The sequence below is a fragment of the Eleutherodactylus coqui genome, chromosome 10 (genome assembly GCF_035609145.1).
Source record: "Eleutherodactylus coqui strain aEleCoq1 chromosome 10, aEleCoq1.hap1, whole genome shotgun sequence".
NCBI lineage: Eukaryota > Metazoa > Chordata > Amphibia > Anura > Eleutherodactylidae > Eleutherodactylus > Eleutherodactylus coqui.
In genome coordinates, this window is record NC_089846.1 from 20720565 (window position 1) to 20742453 (window position 21889).

Below are 21889 nucleotides of genomic sequence, written 5' to 3' on the forward strand. Positions count from 1 at the left end.
GCAAGTGCTGGTGGTGTAAAGATACACTAATACCTAGCACAGGGAAGATCAGCTGATGTTCCATCTACTGTCTGAGAGAAAACAGATACAAAATAGGAATTTAAAAGTTCGATCTTCTCAAAATCATTCTTAACCAATTCACCATTTTCATCCTGTAAACATCCAATGGCATCTTTGACTTTTCTTTTGCTTTTGACATACCCCAAATCCTTCTTTAGATATTCCCCCCTCTTTCCATTTGATAAACATATTTTTCTTCGTTTTTAACGTGTGCAAGTTCTGAGTTCATCCATCCTGGTGTCTTTAAATGCTTCCCAATCTTCCTTCTTTTAGGGATTGTTAACGATTGTGTGTTGAGAATCTCATTTCACAATATTTCCCAACCTTCTTGGACATTTCTGTCCTTAAGAACATTCAGGCATTGGATTCTTCCAGGTTTTTCAGGTCTTCCTCTGCTTTTTATCCAAAATTCAAGGACAGCATGATCACTGCCTCCCAAGGTCCCAGCCACCCTTACTTCCTCAAACGTTTCCTCCCAATTGTGTCCTGATTTCTGCAGGAAGCAGACAGCTCCGTTCTAACTGCAGTGGCCAGGCTGGGCATTACACACAAAATTCCCATTCACTTCAACGGGAACTTGGCTTACAATACCAAGCCTGGCCACAGCAGTGAGAACGGAGCTGTGTGCTTCCTGCAGAAATCAGCTCAGTACGCAAAACACACCAGCCTAGCGAACAGCTGATCAGAGGGGATCCCGGGCAGTAGACTTTTGTTGATCTACCATTGACGGCCTTTTGTGCAGATAGGCTATCAACAGTTTACAACTGGAGAACCTTTTTATATAATAAAGTGCCACTAGAGGGCGCTAAATATATTGAAGAGGTTTATACAGCTCCTATGAACTCAAGTCAGCTTGCAGAGAGCTCCCCCTGGTGCCAATAATTTTATTAACTCAATATTTACCCCTGCAATGCCCAGATGGCAAGGGGGTGGGGTCTCGAGATATTATGAATCGCCTTTAGCTTTTCCCACTTTTCTTGGCAAAATAACATGGGAATGTTGAATTTGTAGAACATTAGACCCACAGAACGGTAAGAGCCAACTTCTCGAAGCCGTGGTATACATGGCATGAGCGCAGCACAACCCTCAGAGCGTACCTGAAAGCGCTGCCAGGCAGGGCGTAGCAGAGGGCGTGAGCGGGCGGCTTATCACCACTAATTCTCTAATGACAGGTTGTGTTAATGAGGGATTAGAAAAAAAAACAGCAACTGCAGAAATGAAACCTTCACCTAATGTGAGAAGCCGAAGCGGAGCAACAGGTGAGACCGACACCGCCAGTGATAGCAGCAGTATATACACTGTAGATAGGGCACCACACACAGGCGCCGGACAGCAGGGGGCGACATTACACCTCCTGGAAATGACAACTGCTGCAGCATTAAAGAACAAACCCGTCAACGATATTCCCATTTGATGTCTGATCTCAAGAATGACTTAATAGACGGTTCTCACCCCTTCGGCACGGCACAGAAGTGGCTGCACCTGAGAAGCTGACGTCTTAAGTAGTGTAACTAAACTTTTCTTAAACTTGTGATGTGTTATAGTGACAAGCCGGAAGTTTTGCTCAGTGGCGTCCGGGTGCCAAGACCACCACCGATGGCTTAGATGATTGGGCAGAGCGCTCCTCTATGCTCTCAGCCCAGCTTTGCTCATACTGGCTCCATAGAGACTCTATATACTGCTAGTGGGACCACCAATCAAACATTAAAGGACCATCTTGAGGATTTGCCATCAATAGTAAACCCCTTTAAGCAGACGTCCAATCAAATCAATGGGAATGTGGTGTCCAGTTTCCAGTAACAGCAATCTCTGTGCAGTGCCAAAGGGGTCTAAGCTTTCCATAGAGCCCGGTCATTCTGTAAAGCAGCTGTGGTCCACAATCCCAGCCAAGACCCATAACTTCACACAGGTATCTACACTGGGACACAACGGCAGCCAATCACAGGGCGGCTACATAAGCCCTCCATACTGCAGCAGACACGATGGGGCTCATGTCACTCCCTGCAGCGTCTGAAGATTTGGGGGGTACGCGGGTTATACAGCGGGAGGGCTCGCTGTCATGGCGATTACTTCAATATTACTACTTCTTACCACCAGCAGTGTGACCAGTTAGGAGACCCTCAGAGCCGACAATGAAGCCCCCATCACAGCCAGGAACCAACGTCTTCTCCAAATACCAAGACAGCAGTGGAGCCCCCGGAGGCAGCTCGGAGGAAGCTCAGCGGCAGCTCCTGCTTGTTCAGGTTCATCAGCTCCAACCAAGTGCAAGAAGTCATAGAAAATACACAAACCCCGGGGACAGATCAGCACACGCCGTATTGTGTACACAGCACCCCGTAGCAGCTGCAAGCCAACGATCAGCAGAGCGCAGCCTCACACACAGGACCGGCCGGAGGGCGCTCACGGGTATTGTGGCAAAAGAACAGTTAAACCAACTAAGATAGAAAATATATTGACATCATAAGAAAGCGTGAGAAAGATGGAAAAACTATGGTGGACACCACATCCCCCCCCCCTCCTTCCAGTGGACACCACATCCCCCCCCCCTCCTTCCAGTGGACACCACATCCCCCCCCTCCTCCTTCCAGTGGACACCACATCCCCCCCCTCCTCCTTCCAGTGGACACCACATCCCCCCCCCTCCTCCTTCCAGTGGACACCACATCCCCCCCCCTCCTCCTTCCAGTGGACACCACATCCCCCCCCCTCCTCCTTCCAGTGGACACCACATCCCCCCCCTCCTCCTTCCAGTGGACACCACATCCCCCCCTCCTCCTTCCAGTGGACACCACATCCCCCCCTCCTCCTTCCAGTGGACACCACATCCCCCCTCCTCCTCCTTCCAGTGGACACCACATCCCCCCTCCTCCTCCTTCCAGTGGACACCACATCCCCCCCCCTCCTCCTTCCAGTGGACACCACATCCCCCCCCCTCCTCCTTCCAGTGGACACCACATCCCCCCCCCTCCTCCTTCCAGTGGACACCACATCCCCCCCCCTCCTCCTTCCAGTGGACACCACATCCCCCCCTCCTCCTTCCAGTGGACACCACATCCCCCCCTCCTCCTTCCAGTGGACACCACATCCCCCCTCCTCCTCCTTCCAGTGGACACCACATCCCCCCTCCTCCTCCTTCCAGTGGACACCACATCCCCCCCCCTCTCCTTCCAGTGGACACCACATCCCCCCCCCTCTCCTTCCAGTGGACACCACATCCCCCCCCCTCTCCTTCCAGTGGACACCACATCCCCCCCCTCCTCCTTCCAGTGGACACCACATCCCCCCCCCTCCTCCTTCCAGTGGACACCACATCCCCCCCCCTCCTCCTTCCAGTGGACACCACATCCCCCCCCCTCCTCCTTCCAGTGGACACCACATCCCCCCCCTCCTCCTTCCAGTGGACACCACATCCCCCCCCCTCCTCCTTCCAGTGGACACCACATCCCCCCCCCTCCTCCTTCCAGTGGACACCACATCCCCCCCCCTCCTCCTTCCAGTGGACACCACATCCCCCCCCCTCCTCCTTCCAGTGGACACCACATCCCCCCTCCTCCTCCTTCCAGTGGACACCACATCCCCCCCTCCTCCTTCCAGTGGACACCACATCCCCCCTCCTCCTCCTTCCAGTGGACACCACATCCCCCCCTCCTCCTCCTTCCAGTGGACACCACATCCCCCCCCCTCCTCCTTCCAGTGGACACCACATCCCCCCCCCTCTCCTTCCAGTGGACACCACATCCCCCCCCCCTCTCTCCTTCCAGTGGACACCACATCCCCCCCCCCCCCTCTCTCCTTCCAGTGGACACCACATCCCCCCCCCCCCCCCCTCTCTCCTTCCAGTGGACACCAGCACCACCCCTCCTCTCCTCTCCCGTGGTCTCACCCTGCACATCAGCGCCCAGGTCCCGCCACGTGGGGGCGTAGCTGATGCAGTGCCCGCACCAGGAGGAGTAGAACTCCAGCAGCCAGGCAGATGATGAGTTGTACAGTGCTCCGGGCACCGATCTCCGCTCCAGTATGGAGATGCCGGCGTCCTGCGGCCCATACAGCGACTTCTCCGCGACCACCACAACTCCGATCGCAGCCAGTAGCAGCTGTAGCGCCGCTCTAACAGCCGGTAGCCCCGAACAGCCGGCCATAGCTACCGTGCAGCGCCCTCTCACCCCGTGACGTCACCCACACACAACCACCGATGGGCGGGGTTAGACAGGAGATGGAGCGAACCAGCCGCAGACCACGCCCCAGTTAGGAACTCCTCTAAACTATGGGCGGAGACTCTTCCATCAGCGGCCCCGCCCCATTCTCTTGGCTGTGCCGGGGGCGGAGCTCTCAGCTCTCCTGTGATGTGGGATCCCGAGACGGACAGACAGAGACCTCAATGTAACCGCAGCACGGAGGAGCCGGGAGCTGTGCGCGGAGCACACGGCTATGTACAGTGCGAGTATAGTCATATACAGTCTCCATACACCTATATATAGTCATATACAGTCCTCATACACCTATATATAGTCATATACAGTCTCCATACACCTATATATAGTCATATACAGTCCTCGTACACCTATATATAGTCATATACAGTCCTCATACACCTATATATAGTCATATACAGTCTCCATACACCTATATATAGTCATATACAGTCCTCGTACACCTATATATAGTCATATACAGTCCCCATACACCTATATATAGTCATATACAGTCCCCATACACCTATATATAGTCATATACAGTCCCCATACACCTATATATAGTCATATACAGTCCCCATACACCTATATATAGTCATATACAGTCCTCGTACACCTATATATAGTCATATACAGTCCCCATACACCTATATATAGTCATATACAGTCCTCGTACACCTATATATAGTCATATACAGTCCTCATACACCTATATATAGTCATATACAGTCCCCATACACCTATATATAGTCATATACAGTCCTCATACAGCTTTATATAGTCATATACATCTCCTCATACACCTATATATAGTCATATACAGTCCTCATACACCTATATATAGTCATATACAGTCCTCGTACACCTATATATAGTCATATACAGTCCTCATACACCTATATATAGTCATATACAGTCCCCATACACCTATATATAGTCATATACAGTCCTCGTACACCTATATATAGTCATATACAGTCCCCATACACCTATATATAGTCATATACAGTCCTCGTACACCTATATATAGTCATATACAGTCCTCATACACCTATATATAGTCATATACAGTCCCCATACACCTATATATAGTCATATACAGTCCTCATACAGCTTTATATAGTCATATACATCTCCTCATACACCTATATATAGTCATATACAGTCCTCATACACCTATATATAGTCATATACAGTCCTCGTACACCTATATATAGTCATATACAGTCCTCATACACCTATATATAGTCATATACAGTCCCCATACACCTATATATAGTCATATACAGTCCTCATACAGCTTTATATAGTCATATACAGTCCTCATACACCTATATATAGTCATATACAGTCCCCATACAGCTTTATATAGTCATATACAGTCCCCATACACCTATATATAGTCATATACAGTCTCCATACAGCTTTATATAGTCATATACAGTCCTCGTACACCTATATATAGTCATATACAGTCTCCATACAGCTTTATATAGTCATATACAGTCCTCGTACACCTATATATAATCATATACAGTCCCCATACAGCTTTATATAATCATATACAGTCCTCATACACCTATATATAGTCATATACAGTCTCCATACAGCTTTATATAGTCATATACAGTCCTCGTACACCTATATATAGTCATATACAGTCCTCATACAGCTTTATATAGTCATATACAGTCCTCATACAGCTATATATAGTCATATACAGTCTCCATACAGCTTTATATAGTCATATACAGTCCTCGTACACCTATATATAGTCATATACAGTCCTCGTACACCTATATATAGTCATATACAGTCCCCATACAGCTATATATAGTCATATACAGTCTCCATACAGCTTTATATAGTCATATACAGTCCTCGTACACCTATATATAGTCATATACAGTCCTCATACAGCTATATATAGTCATATACAGTCTCCATACAGCTTTATATAGTCATATACAGTCCTCATACCCCTATATATAGTCATATACAGTCTCCATACAGCTTTATATAGTCATATACAGTCCTCATACACCTATATATAGTCATATACAGTCTCCATACAGCTTTATATAGTCACATACAGTCTCCACACACCTATATATAGTCATATACAGTCCTCGTACACCTATATATTGTCATATAAGTCCTCATACACCTATATATAGTCATATACAGTCCTCATACACCTATATATAGTCATATACAGTCCTCGTACACCTATATATAGTCATATACAGTCCCCATACAGCTTTATATAGTCATATACAGTCCCCATACACTTATATATAGTCATATACAGTCCCCATACACTTATATATAGTCATATACAGTCCTCATACACCTGTATATAGTCATATACAGTCCCCATACACCTGTATATAGTCATATACAGTCCTCATACCCCTATATATAGTCATATACAGTCTCCATACAGCTTTATATAGTCACATACAGTCTCCACACACCTATATATAGTCATATACAGTCCTCGTACACCTATATATTGTCATATACAGTCCTCATACACCTATATATAGTCATATACAGTCCTCATACACCTATATATAGTCATATACAGTCTCCATACACCTATATATAGTCATATACAGTCTCCATACAGCTTTATATAGTCATATACAGTCCTCATACACCTATATATAGTCATATACAGTCTCCATACACCTATATATAGTCATATACAGTCTCCATACAGCTTTATATAGTCATATACAGTCCTCATACACCTATATATAGTCATATACAGTCTCCATACACCTATATATAATCATATACAGTCCTCAAACACCTATATATAGTCATATACAGTCTCCATACAGCTATATAAAGTTATAAATAGTCCTCATACACCTTTATATAGTCATATACAGTCTCCATACACCTATATATAGTCATATACAGTCTCCATACAGCTTTATATAGTCATATACAGTCCTCATACACTTATATATAGTCATATACAGTCTCCATACAGCTTTATATAGTCATATACAGTCCTCATACACCTATTTATAGTCATATACAGTCTCCATACACCTATATATAGTTATATGCAGTCCTCATACTTTTATATACATTCCTCATACAGCTATAAATAGTTATATACAGTCCACATACTTCTATATAGTCGTCAAACAGCTCTATATAGTTATATACAGTCCACGTACTTCTATATACAGTCCTCAAACAGCTCTATATAGTTATATGCAGTCCTCACGCGTCTATATACAGTCCTCATACAGCTATAAATAGTTATATACAGTCCTCATACAGCTATATGTAGTTGTAGACAGTCATCATAGTTATATACAGTCATCATAGTTATGTACAGTCATCATACTCCTATATACAGTCCTCATATACCTATATACAGCTCTTATACAGCTATATATAGTTATATACAGTCCTTAAAGTTATATACAGTCTTCATATTTATATACATTCATCATACAGCTATATATAGTTTTATAGAGTCCTCATACAGCTACAGTTATATCCACTCCTTAAACAGCTATATACAGTCCTCATATATATATATATATATATATATATAGTTATATACAGTCCTCATATACATATATATAGTTATATACAGTCCTCACACACCTACATTTAGTTATATACAGTCCTCATACACCTACATTTAGTTATATACAGTCCTCATATACCTATATACAGCTCTTATACAGCTATATATAGTTATATACAGTCCTTAAAGTTATATACAGTCTTCATATTTATATACATTCATCATACAGCTATATATAGTTTTATAGAGTCCTCATACAGCTACAGTTATATCCACTCCTTAAACAGCTATATACAGTCCTCATATACATATATATAGTTATATACAGTCCTAATATACATATATATAGTTATATACAGTCCTCACACACCTACATTTAGTTATATACAGTCACCATACAGCTATATATAGTTATGCAAAGTCCTCATAGAAGTATATACTGTCCTCATAGAAGTATATATAGTTCTATATAGTTATATACAGTCCTCACACACCTACATTTAGTTATATACAGTCACCATACAGCTCTAGTTAGGCAGAGTCCTCATAGAAGTATATACTGTCCTCATATAGTTATATACAGTCCTCGTGCTTTCATGCTATTCTTTTACTCTTCACCTGACCTAAACGGATGCCGGTGTGCTGAGTTATGGGAACACATGTTCTAACTGCCTGTAACTGCTCATAAAATAACACAGTATGCTATATTCACCCATCAGGACTCCCCACCAGCCTTTATATGCCTCAGTGATGACGTGTACATACATGTACATACATGTACATACATGAGCGCTGCAGTCAGTCACTGGCCTCCGCGGGGTACGGCACGAGGCGAAGGACTTGCCAGGAGGGTCCGGACCCCCTGTGCACACCAAGACTCACACGGCCATATGTTGTCTGCCACATGTATACACAGCACATACACATGTAATATGAATATTTACAGCATACTTTAGGCACCAATGGCCTATAATGGGCATAATATACAATGTAGGTCTGAATGTCCCAATCTAAATCAATGTGCTTTTAGTATCACGTATTATGCGTGTACATACGCCCCCGTGTGAGTGAGCCCTAGGATGGTCACCCAATCCTGCTGACATCAGCCAATATGAAAAGCGTTGTAGGAACAACAGGTGGCCTAGAGTATACGACTATCATAGAGTGGGGTCCGCGTAGCAGCCCCCTTCTACGAGCCGGAACAGAGAGCGGCTCCCATTCTGGTGGACTATGAGTCATCCTTGTATTACAGGACGGTCATGCATCTGTATGGGCATCTTCTAATACTACATTCCCCCTGCGGCAGGAACCGCAGAGGACATGTCTGGCCATCTATGGCTTTGTCTGGCAAAACCAGCTCCTAAGGGAGCCAAGAGTGAGACCCGGGCGATCAACCATGAATGGGGTTGTCTCTGATGGAACAACTCCGTAAGGCCTCATTCACATGGTCTTTGCATCTGTCAGATTTTTCACAATAGATCTCTTAATTCTAGAAATCTATAGGGGTCCTCCTAGATTGTTTTCTGATACGTCCTAATGTTCCTGGAGTCTGCTGATTTAGTGACCGAGTCCTTGGAATCCAATGGTTTAGCACTTAGTCCCTGGAGTCCATTGGATTGTTAACCCAGTTCCTGGAGTCTAGTGGTTGAGTGGCCCAAATTACCATCAATCCTTATAAATCCAGTCGCTTGCTTCCCTAGTCGTTGGAGACCAGCGGTTTTGTGACTGAGTCCTTGGAGTTTAGTGATTTGGTGACACAGTCTTTGGAATCCAGTGGTTTCTTCATTCACTCCCTGGAGTCCAGCGGCTTGTGGACCCAGTCCTTGGAGGTCGGTACAAGGACTGTCGTCCAAGTTCCTGGAATCCAAATGTTTGGTGATCTGAACCTCTTAGTCAAGTAGTTTGAAGTAAAGTGATTGTGTGCCCCAGTCCCTGAAGTCCACTAGCTTGGTGCTCCAGTCCTTGAAGTCCACTAGCTTGGTGCTCCAGTCCTTGAAGTCCACTAGCTTGGTGCTCCAGTCCTTGAAGTTGTTGGAACGGGGAGGGTTGGGATACCCGTTTATTGCAAGAATAGAAAAGTTCATGAAATCAGACTAGAGCATGCTCTATATTGCCCCCACGAGTAATAGAGTCCCCTGTATTGGTGGCCCCAGTAGTAATAGCTTCCTCTATATAGGCCCCAGTAGTAATAGTGTCTCCTATATTGGTGGCCCCAGTAGTAATAGAGTCCCCTATATTGGCCGCAGTAGTAATAGTGTCCCCTATATTGGTGGCCCCAGTAGTAATAGTGTCCCCTATATTGGCCCCAGTAGTAATAGTGTCCCCTATATTGGTGGCCTAAGTAGTAATAGTGATCCCTATATTAGTAGCCCCAGTAGTAATAGTGTCCCCTATATTAGCAGCCCAAGTAGTAATAGTGTCCCTTATATTAGCGGCCCCAGTAGTAATAGCGTCCCCTATATTAACAGCCCCAGTAGTAATAGTGTCCCCTATATTAGCGGCCCCAGTAGTAATAGCGTCCCCTATATTGGCCCCAGTAGTAATAGCGTCCCCTATATTAGTAGCCCCAGTAGTAATAGTGTCCCCTATATTGGCCCCAGTAGTAATAGCGTCCCCTATATTAACAGCCCCAGTAGTAATAGTGTCCCCTATATTGGCCCCAGTAGTAATAGCGTCCCCTATATTGGCCCCAGTAGTAATAGCGTCCCCTATATTAGTAGCCCCAGTAGTAATAGCGTCCCCTATATTAACAGCCCCAGTAGTAATAGTGTCCCCTATATTAGCGGCCCCAGTAGTAATAGCGTCCCCTATATTAGTAGCCCCAGTAGTAATAGTGTCCCCTATATTAACAGCCCATGTAGTAATAGTGTCCCCTATATTAGCGGCCCAAGTAGTAATAGTGTCCCCTATATTAGCGGCCCCAGTAGTTATAGGGTCCCCCATATTAACAGCCCCAGTAGTAATAGCGTCCCCTATATTGGCCCCAGTAGTAATAGTGTCCCCTATATTAGCGGCCCCAGTAGTAATAGTGTCCCCTATATTAACAGCCCCAGTAGTAATAGTGTCCCCTATATTAGCGGCCCCAGTAGTAATAGTATTCCCTATTTTGGCGCCATTAATAATAGGGGCCCCCATTGCTGCCCCAAGAGTGATAGGGTCCCTTATTGCCGCCCCAGTAGTATTAGGGTCTCCCATTGCCGCTATGCTCTTCAGATGCAGGGAGAGGTTTAGCAGTGCAGATTACAATAGGGGCGACTGGGACAGCCGTAGGCCCCCTTGGAGTCTCGGACCAATTATAATCCGTCATGGCTCCCCGCTCTACCTAACCCTGCAGCGGAGGAAGGCAACAGTTGTGCTGCCAATAATCAGCGTCCTAACATTTTTGGACCGATGAAAATGTAAGATACGTGATAAAAATCTTACTTTACGGGGTACTCTAAGGACGCCTCGACACGGGCGTAAGTTACTCTAAGGACGCCTCGACACGGGCGTAAGTTACTCTAAGGACGCCTCGACACGGGCGTAAGTTACTCTAAGGACGCCTCGACACGGGCGTAAGTTACTCTAAGGACGCCTCGACACGGGCGTAAGTTACTCTAAGGACGCCTCGACACGGGCGTAAGTTACTCTAAGGACGCCTCGACACGGGCGTAAGTTACTCTAAGGACGCCTCGACACGGGCGTAAGTTACTCTAAGGACGCCTTCACACGGGTGTAAGTGTATTTACGCACGCATGACAGTGGCGGTTTTGCGGAATGAAATATGCTTTTTCACAGGCGCTTTGGCATATTTTACTGTATTTTTTGCACCCGCAAGACATATTTCCGTGCGGCAAACAAAGACGCACCAATTTAAATGGCCGGTTAATTTAATGAGCTCCAATCTGTTCTTTTTCCCGTATAATCACACAATGCGTCACGCATCTCCTTGCGCATTCCACGCACATTTGTGCACCGCCATTGTCTTCTATGGAGAACTTTGGTGCACAAATACGCAGAAAATAGAACATATTCTATTTTTTCTTTTTGTGAGACTGAAATGCATATGTGAACAAACCCATCGGAAGCTCTGAGTTCTATTATCTGCGAATTGCTTGCGCAAATATGCCTTTGTGAAGCCGGCCGAAGGCTACTTCCCCACGGGGCAGATTTGCTGCAGATTTTCCATGCAGATTTCCACACCGAAAATATGCAGAATTTACAGAAGGCGCAACGTGAATAAGATTTTCGAAATCTCATTCACATGCGGCAGAGAAAAACGCCCAAAATCCGTGTGGACATTGACACGTAGTGCGGGATTTAAACCCGCAGCTTGTGAATTAGCTGCAGCAGTTTACATTGTAGATTCCACTTCTTCACATGGATTCCGCACCAAAAACCACGTCAAATCCAAGTGCTGCAGATTCCGCCTCCATGTGAACAAACCCTTAGGGTTTAGTGGTCAAAATAAATGTAACATATTCATTAAATCACCCAAAAAATGCAGTTCTGACAAAAAATTTTTTTACAAAAACTGAGCTTTTTATTAAAATATAAAAATGTACAAAAGCGTGAGATATAAATAAATGTAACACCGTCATTGTATAAAATGCACGGACCACTTCAAATATGAAAATCACTCTGAAAATACAGATGTGGAAACAAAATGATATATTTTTTATGGTGATTAAAAAAAAACCTAAAAAAAAGTAATAAAAACTCAAAAACGTAAAAAGTTCACCCCACCTGTTGATGGGATGTCTTTGGCATTGCACCTCGGCTCCATGGAAATGAATGGCGCTGCGATATTGTCCCGGGGTACATAATGGTATAGCAATAACTAAAATAACCCTCCAGGTAAAAACGCTTCTGCCTTCTCCTTCGGGTCCTTGGCTGTGTCTGACACCCGAGAACCCAACGTGTCCCTGCTAGATTGCAAGTGCTTTAATCTTGTGCCATATTTTTACTATGGCGCAGATTAAAAGCCCAGGACCGAGCGCCATATATTTACGGCGCTTGGTCCTCAAGGGGTTAAAGAGCTGTTGGACTTTTAAAAAAAAAGCCTTTTGACGTTTCAGAGCAACATGTCAAAAGTTTTGATCAGTGGGGTCTGAGTGCTGATATCCCCGCTGATCACTGGAATGAAGGGGCCGCGGCACTCACCCAAGCGCTGTATCTCTTTGGCTGTCATCGTTGCCTGTCAGCTCTTCTCGGCAGCTGAAGATGGACGCACGGACTTCTACAAACATTTATGCATCAGTCTTCAGCTACCGAGAGGCGCTGACAGGCAATAATGACAGCCGAAGGGGAATAGCGCTGCAGCCTCCTCACTTCAGCGATCAACAGGGGTCTCAGCACCGGGATGGCCACGGATCAAAACATTCGACGTCTTGCTCTGACACGTCAAAAGTTTGTTACTCGCGCAGGTGCTCTTAAAGTGCGGGGAAGCCCCTTTAATTATGGCGCAACGCAGTAATAAAGCATAATGATACAAGAAGACATAGAATTATCATGTATCCCGCGGACCGGTCAGGCAGAGTCATGACAACATCACTTCCATCTGGTTCAGCAGCTCCACGATGTCCGCTCTCCTTACCTCCCCGGCTCCTTCACCTAATAGGGGAAGAATAATAACTCGCTGATGACAATAAAATCCGAACTTATGAAATGAAATAAGAAATAAAATTAAACAGGGATGTCCAGGAATAGAGAGCGCTCCTTTATACCTAGAAGGAAGAGCGCCTCCTCCAGGTGCCGGTCAGGATTGTATTCAACTACCATTAATGTTTTCAATCACACGAAGTGAATCCTTTAGCAGCTCTTCAAAGATCCCATCAGTAAAGTCAATTAACGATGATGTTCTGTCTTCTCCGGCCACCTGGAGAAAATATCAGACATAAATTATGCTTAATTTCTGAACTATATTAACCCATTAAGGACCACCCACCATAAACATACGGTATATGAAGCGGACTTGGGAGCTGAGCCTTCTCCATAGCTGGCGGGTGCAGGCCATTTCTGATAGCTGACACCTAACTTCGATTGCTGCAGGTTAATATTTAGGTGCTGCTGTCAAAGTTGGCAGAGCATCTAAACAGTCAGTCGAAGGGAGGACCTCTTTGGCGCTCCCATTGCCTCCCCCCCCCCGCAACAGAATTGTAGGGTGCTGATGGGTTCACATGGTCTATAAAAGGCAAAGCTTAATAGACTATCATAAAAAAATACAATATGCTGCATTACGAAAGTATTGCAGTGTATTCTAGAAACGATCAAGAAGATTCAAGTCCCTTATAGGAACTAACAAAATGTATAAATAAGTTGAACACAAATTTTTTATATTTTTGAAAATATTATAGGGGTTGTACAAGTTAGAGCTCCTCTTTCAAATCCGTTGGAATATACTCACTAGAGATGAGCGAGCGTACTCGGTTAGGGCATTTTTGCACTCGAGCACCGCTTTTTCCGAGTAACTGACTACTCGGACGAAAAAATTCGGGGGGGGGGGGGGGGGGCGGCGTGCGTGATGGAGCGGGGAGTAGCAGTGGGGAACAAGGGGGAGCTCTCTCTCCCCACTCCCCTCTGCAACCCCCCGCTCACCCCCGGCGCCTACCGAATCTTTTCGCCCGAGTAGTCAGTTACTCGTAAAAAGTGCTGCTCGAGTGCAAAAACGCCCTAAACGAGTAGATTCGCTCATCTCTAATACTCACCTCTTCATACTTCCCTCTGCACTGCTCGGTCTTCCGGTTCTTGTTTGTTCACAGCCTGCAGTCCTGCCCTGTCTTTGGGCTCTACAAAAGCTGCAGCCAATGACAGAGCTCAGCGAACAATAGCGGAGATGGTCATTGGCTGCGGCGCACGTGCGACCCTACAACACAATGAGGCATTAAATGGTACAATGAACTAAAAGTGGGGATGAAAAAATGAAAAGGAAGACTTCAGTTTGTCTGCCGTGACGGTAATCGCTGCTCTTTCATTTCACTCTGAAGCCATGTACGAAGGCCGGGAAGGCTACGTGTAAGTCAGATTACCCTGCAGCACTTCTGGCTGAAACCTGTAAATCCTGCCCCCCGGGTTGTTCTGTACCTACAACACACACTAGGATGAGATCACTGTGCACACGAAATATCACCGCCGAGCTAAACGGAAGAACGCTTCTGATAACGGTCAGTCCGCTCGCCTCCTTTACTCTCATCCCCATAGGACATTGCTCCATAATAGTAAAAAAAAAGAAAGAAAAATGGCCGCCGTATTTGGAGTAAACTAATTTTCCGAAATATTTTGTGCCGCTAAGAACCCTGCCTCCTTTACCCTATAAGCCGGCTCACACCAGCGGGTTGGATTCCGGAGGCCCGCAGCTAATTCCGTGTGTGAGCCTGGCCGGTGACCCTGCGTACGGTACTTACCTGGCCTGCACATGACAGCGGACACTCGCAGGCCGTCATGTGCTGTACAGGGTTTTTTCTTGTTTATTTGTATTTCCAGCGTATGGGCTGCGGTTCGCACGTTTCCAATGACAGCAATGGAGGCCTTCCGCATGGAATCTGCACACGGATTACAGAAAAAAAGAAGCTACATTTCTAAACCCCTTGCCTCCCCATGACGTAAGAGTACGTCATGGCAGGCTAGTACTTCGCGCAAAATGACGTACCCTTACGTCATCGGGATAGTGCGAGATCATGACTGACCTCGCGCTATCCCGCAGTGGGAGCCGGAGATGCGGCCCCCGCTGTTAATCCCTTCCCTGACGCGATCTAAGTAGATCGCGGCAGGGAAAGAGTTCACAGAGGGAGCGCACTCCCTCTGTCTCCGGCCGGCTCTCGCGATGTTATTGCGAGAGCCCGGCCTGTCGCCATGGCGTCCTGTAGTGCCAATGCCTATGATCGCTGTATAAGCGATAAGGCATGGCAGGGCAGTAGCTCTTCCATGCCTTGTCACAGCGATCATAAGTGCAGTTATGTAAGTCCCTCAGAGGGACTCAAATAGTGTAAAAAAAGAAAAGAAAAATGTAAAAAAAACCCTTTTTTTATGCTTTTTCTAATATTAGCATAAAAAAAGGTAAAAAAAAAATTAAAACCCCACATATTGGGTATTGACGCGTCCGTAACGATGCGTACAAAAAGTTGAACACGCTTTTTATTTTGTACGGCAAAAAAAAAACCGCTAAAAAACAGAGGCAAAATGCTCATTTTTAGCATTTTGCCTCCCAAAAAAATGCAATAAAATTGATCAAAAAAGCCGTACAGTCCCCAAAATGGTACCAATAAAAACTACAGCTCTTCTCGCAAAAAATAAGCCCTTATACAGCTCCGTACATAGAAAAATAAAAAAGTTACAGGACTTTGAATGCAGTGATAGAGAAAAAAAAAAGATTTCCAAAAAAAGGGTTTTTATTGCAAAAAAAGTGTAAAAACCTGAAAAAATATATGAATTTTGGTATCGTTGTAACCGTACCGACCCGCAGAAAAAATTTAGTGTGTCATTTATGCTGCATGATTAACGCTGTAAAAAAAAATCTATAGCAGAATTGATGCGTTTTCTCTCTCTGTTATCATAAAAAAAATAATTAAAGTTTTACGATATTGTCTATGTACCCAAAAGTGGCACCGATAAAAACTACAGCTCGCCACGCAAAAAACAAGCCCTTATACGGCCGCGTCGACGGAAAAATAAAAAAGTTATGGCTTTTGAAAAATGGAGATGGAAAAATACCAAAAATCGCTTGGTCCTCAATGCCAAAATAGGCCGTGTCATTAAGGGGTTAATGTAACCCTCCAGGCCTGGAGAAATAAAGATGGTCGCATTGCTTTTCTAATTACCTGATGCACAGTATACCTCCTTAGTCTAAGACACTACATGCTGATCTGACTGCCCAGTACTGCTCACTTGGGCAGCACTGGCCAATCAAAGCAGGTGTAGTGTCTTACACTAATGATGCATACAAATACACAGTGTGCTTTAAGTAGTCAGAGAAGCTGGTGTCGTCATCTTTACCATAGACAGGATAAAAGGGCATAGATGTTTTGTGATTAATTGCACTTTGATACATACCAGGGAGGGATGAGCATAACAGTAAATACTTAGTCCTGCGACAAGGAATGTGAAAGTTTACAGTCTCTAAATTGATGTTAGTCTCTAACACCAATTTAGAGACCATAAACTTTCACATTCCTTGTATTCTGTCTCTGGTATTTATATAAGTGCAAATTCATTCACCATCTATGTGCCCTCCCATGTGATCATGTGTGTATTATTTATTATAAATACATCTTTAGATCTGTTCCATTAAGGCTGGATTCACACGACCGTATATTAGCTCGGCCCAGCCTATATACGTCGTCTCTCTCTGCAGGGGGGGAGGATGGAAGAGCCAGGAGCAGGAACTGAGCTCCCGCCCCCTCTCTGCCTCCTCTCCGCCCCTCTACACTATTTGCAATGGGGAGAGGCGGGACGGGGGTGGGGCTAATTCTCAGAACTTCACCCCGTCCCGCCTCCTTTCATTGCAAATAGTGCAGAGGGGCGGAGAGGAGGCAGAGAGGGGGCGGGAGCACACTCCCCTCCTGCTGCTGGTAATAGCGTTATTACAGCACTATTCAAAAGGGGCATCTAAATAAAAACAGCCTCTGTCCATGTGATTTATTAGGGGACAAAAACATCATGGATGGGGGGGTCCTCCGCTCAGATTAGAGCTAAATACCATGTCTATCTCATACAGTGCATATAAAAAGTCTGCACACCCCTTTTAAAATGTTTTTTTTTCGTGTTAAAAAAACCCAATTATTTCACATTTAACCCCACCCTCCCTAAAGTAATGTGATTGTATAAATATGCACACCCAAAAACTAATACTCTGATAATGAGACTATTTCCTATTTCCACTACAGATGCGTTGGAACAATAGGGCTCCGTCTCCTTACTATCAGCACCACCTTGTTTCTTGAGATTTTGCAGTTTCTTAAGCATATTGTGTCTCTGCTGCGACTACAATCTGGGCAAGGAGCGCTTAATCTGGTTCTTCCTTTAACTGTAAGCCAATGTACACAGGCTGGGAACGCTACCCTGGAGCACTTCTGGCTGAAACCTGAAAATCCTGATCATGGGTTATTATGTACCTACAACACACACTAGGGTGAGATCACTGCGCACGCAAAACGGGTGATCGCCGAGCAGCTGCTGACCATGTCTTCCAATAATGGTCCGTCCGTGGTGTCCCGTTCTCCTGTTCTTTCCCCTCACCACTATGTGACAGTGCGCCATAATAGTAAAAAAAAATAGGAAAGCCGTATTTGGAGTATAAATCGTATCATTTCAGATGAGTAAACTAATTTCTTGAAATACCATATGGGCAGCGCCACCGTAGATTTGGCGCAAAATCCGCAACGCTTCAGCATCAAATCTGTGGCAAAATCCATAACTGAAGTGTTCCTTGGTCTTAATGGGAATCCATGCTGTTGTGAATACACTTGATATCCATGGGCAGAAAAAAAGAGAAATGACGTCTCACTTCTTAAAGGGAATCTGTCAGTTATATTGAGCCCTACAAACTAAGCACATGGGCTCGAAGTAGTTGACCTTCCGAGTCTGGGGGAAGGATGTAAGTTTTTTGGGCTCAAAGTAGCGAACCCTTCGAGTCCGGGGATGGTATAAAAGTTTTTTGGGCTCAAAGTAGTTGACCCTCCGAGTCCAGGGATGGGATATAAGTTTTTTGGGCTCAAAGTAGCTGACCCTCCGAGTCCGGGGTCGGGATATAAGTTTTTTGGGCTCAAAGTAGCTGACCCTTCGAGTCCGGGGATGGGATAAAAGTTTTTTGGGCTCAAAGTAGTTGACCCTCCGAGTCCAGGGATGGGATATAAGTTTTTTGGGCTCAAAGTAGCTGACCCTTCGAGTCCGGGGATGGGATGTAAGTTTTATAGGCTCAAAGTAGCTGACCCTCCGAGTCCGGGGATGGGATGTAAGTTTTATAGGCTCAAAGTAGCTGACCCTCCGAGTCCGGGGATGGGATGTAAGTTTTATGGGCTTAAAGTAGCTGACCCTCCGAGTCCGGGGATGGGATGTAAGTTTTATAGGCTCAAAGTAGCTGACCCTTCGAGTCCGGGGATGGGATGTAACTTTTATGTGCTTAAAGTATCTGACCCTTCGAGTCCGGGGTTGGGATATAAGTTTTATGGGCTCAAAGTAGCTGGCCCTCTGGGTTTGGGATGTATGTTTTATACTTTCCTTCCCCGCCGTTCACCTGCTGTCGGCACTCAAACCTGCTGCTGTAATGCAATGAGCAGTGAGCTAAGAAGTCCTTCCATTCTACAAACAAAATGGGATGACTACTTAGCAATAGCAGCAAAACTAAGTATAAAATTTGCACCTCATGCCCAGACTCAGAGAGTCAGCTACTTTGAGCCCATAAGTCTCTTTAAAGCGGAAGCCATGTCGGAAAATCTGCATGTGGTTTTTGCCCGTTGACTGGTCGTGGCTCAAACGAATGAAACTCCATGTCAGAAATTCCCAACAACCGCCCTTATTTCTGATGTGAATTTTCATTGAAATTCATGTCTAATAATGAGATGCGCATTTAGCCAGTGTGAACATAGCCTATTGGTGGATGGGTCACTGCCTCCCACAATATCAACACACTCCCCTCCTGCTGCTGGTAACTAAACTATTACACCACTGTTTAAAATGGTCTTCTCATAAAAACAACCTGTGTCCATCTGCTCTATTAAGACACACGGATGTCATAGATGGGGGTCCTCCACTCAGATTAGAGCCCATCACTGGGTTCCCAGCAGCAGGACACTATCAGATCAGCTAACTGCCACAAGTCGTTCTAATAAGAAATAGTTTGTTTTCAAAAGTGGAAAATCCCTTGAAGTACCTTAATATTATACATACCAGAAAAGGGCTCCCGTAGCTAAGAGAAGACCAATGTGTATTTTCTTTTCCTTTCTTTCTTCTTATCTGTTGATATTCTTCAATGCAGTCATTTATAACTTCAGTCACTAACGTATCCACATATCCACCTGCCTGTCGTGTGGTCACTGATAGGAGTTGATTGCAGAACCCTTCTTCAGCCACCATACATTTTTCATCCTTGCTACTGTTCATCAATGACACCTTCTCGGGGGCAGATATTTTAGAACATGTCGCAATGGCATCAAGTAAGACCCTGCTGATCAGCTCGTCTGTAACCTTTAAAAGCAATCTGTGTTTGTCGTCCTGCGAGGGGTTTGGCGCTATTAATTTGTTAATGTCACCTCTACAAAACTGCTTTATTTGCAAGGTCTGACCAGGATTTTTCCTATCAACTAGAAGGCCTTCAGGGTATGCATGGAAACATCTTGGGGAAATAGTAGTTTGTAGAAGATCATTAATATTTTCTGATGCCTTCAAACTACACGACCTTGACAGGTTGGTACCCTTTTCTGAAGACTGCTTCCCTTCATCCTTTTCTCCAAGTTGTCTTCCACTTGGATCTCCATTACTTTCATCGTGTTTTTGGACATGTCCTGGAGATGGACCATCACCAAATGAATAATCATCATCCTCATCCTTCTTAGGATCAGATCTATCCAGCTCATCAAACAACAGATGTGAGATCTGTCCAGGTCTGACAAACACTCCGCAATTCTTAGAACATTCAAAGTATCTGATGCCTTCATAAGTTCCATCGTTGTCCCCTTCGGGCTTGTCAAGGGCGACTCCCGCCCAGTAACCTACTTTGAAGGACGTCAACCCTTTATACATTAAAGTTCCTGGCTTTGAAAGCTTGACTAATACCCGATCTCCTATCTCAAAGGTAGAGAGAGGATCATGAATGTCATCTTCGGCTTTGGATAACGTTAGAAATGGTCTACATGGCTTTATCTCCTCAGGTAACCTTCTCGAATTCTCAGTCTCAAGTGGAGAATTTTCGGCATTATTAATTTCATCAGGTGGAAGTAGAGTGTCCTCTGTAAGCAGGCTATCGTATAATAAATAGATCTCCTCAATGAGGCTGGCTTCCCTACTACTTTGCAAACTTTCAGATCTAGATAAAAGTATTTCCTCAGGTGGGGTGGGGAAGTCTTCTGTGTCACTATCCCCACTCTTAATCGAGCTCGAGTCTCTTGGGAGAGACGGGAGCTCTTCGCTCTGATCCTGTTGTGGGGAATACAAGTCTGCGCTTTCGTAGGAAAGCTTTTCATCAATTGGAGACAAGATTTCTGACAAGGTGTCTTCGATAGGCTGGAGAACTTCATCCATGATAAATATGTCGTCTCCCTCACTCCGATGTGGAAAGCTTTTAATCTGAGATAAATCTTTTGAAGCTGTAGTATGAGATGGCATCATCTCAATTTTCCTGAAGATTGCACTTTTCGTAAAGGATTGTTTTTCATTAGTTTCTGTCACTCCTTGGCGGTCTTTAGTGTCAGGTGAACTCATTCCAGCTGCATTACCGTCGCCTTTCGGACTCATTGACGTCGACTTGTGTATGTTGGTAATTCTGACTACACTGCCGTCTTGATTTTCAGGTAAATGGTTTATACCGTATGTTTTTGTATCGGATTCTGTCAAGTCCTCAGAGGTTGGAAAGGATTCACATGCTAAAGGAGCCATTTCAGTTTTACTTTGTGTCTCTTTCATAACCAAAATGACTGGTTTTCTACAGTCTGGAGGTTTTGTAGGGGAAGACGTTGGATTAGACTTGTCTCCATTGGCCATCATATTTTCACCACATGCCAAATCTAAGGGTCCTCTAGATGGAAACTCTGAAGACTCCATATCAAACACCTCGGAATCTCCGCTCTCTGTGTCCTCACCAGCTTGCCCTCGGTCAGATGCAGAGGGTGAGCTTTCGGAGATGTTAATAAGTTTAGCAGAAACTTTTTGAAATTCTGCAAGGGAAGGAGACAGCGTCCGAGTTTTTGATTTGGAAGGCACTGAAATACTCTGAGAATTGTGATCATCAGTGCGTTCGATCGCCAACTGGTCATCATTTGCAGCTTCTTGTGTTGTGGACATTATATTGGCATCTATAAATGTAAAAATATCAGTTAGGTATATATATGGTTACTTCTTCAGTGGATAAAAGAGAATGGTTATGAAACGTGCATATGGAAAATGGACC

At 44.9% G+C, this 21889-nt stretch overlaps 2 protein-coding genes across 4 annotated transcripts in view; both read right to left on the reverse strand.

The window, feature by feature from the left end:
- Nucleotides 1–4251, reverse strand: part of QSOX2 (quiescin sulfhydryl oxidase 2) — a 60147-nt gene extending 55896 nt beyond the window's left edge. For both annotated transcript variants that reach the window (XM_066580506.1, XM_066580505.1), the window contains exon 1: nt 3944–4251. In XM_066580506.1, coding sequence (XP_066436603.1) covers nt 3944–4199 — 256 coding nt within the window. In that variant the 5' untranslated portion in view covers nt 4200–4251. The remainder of the gene's footprint in view (nt 1–3943) is intronic.
- An 8595-nt stretch (nt 4252–12846) lies between these two features.
- Nucleotides 12847–21889, reverse strand: part of CCDC187 (coiled-coil domain containing 187) — a 90530-nt gene continuing 81487 nt past the window's right edge. For both annotated transcript variants that reach the window (XM_066580508.1, XM_066580507.1), the window contains exons 27-29: nt 19675–21794; nt 13518–13669; nt 12847–13404 (exon numbers count right to left, since the gene is read on the reverse strand). In XM_066580508.1, coding sequence (XP_066436605.1) covers nt 13562–13669; nt 19675–21794 — 2228 coding nt within the window. In that variant the 3' untranslated portion in view covers nt 12847–13404; nt 13518–13561. The remainder of the gene's footprint in view (nt 13405–13517; nt 13670–19674; nt 21795–21889) is intronic.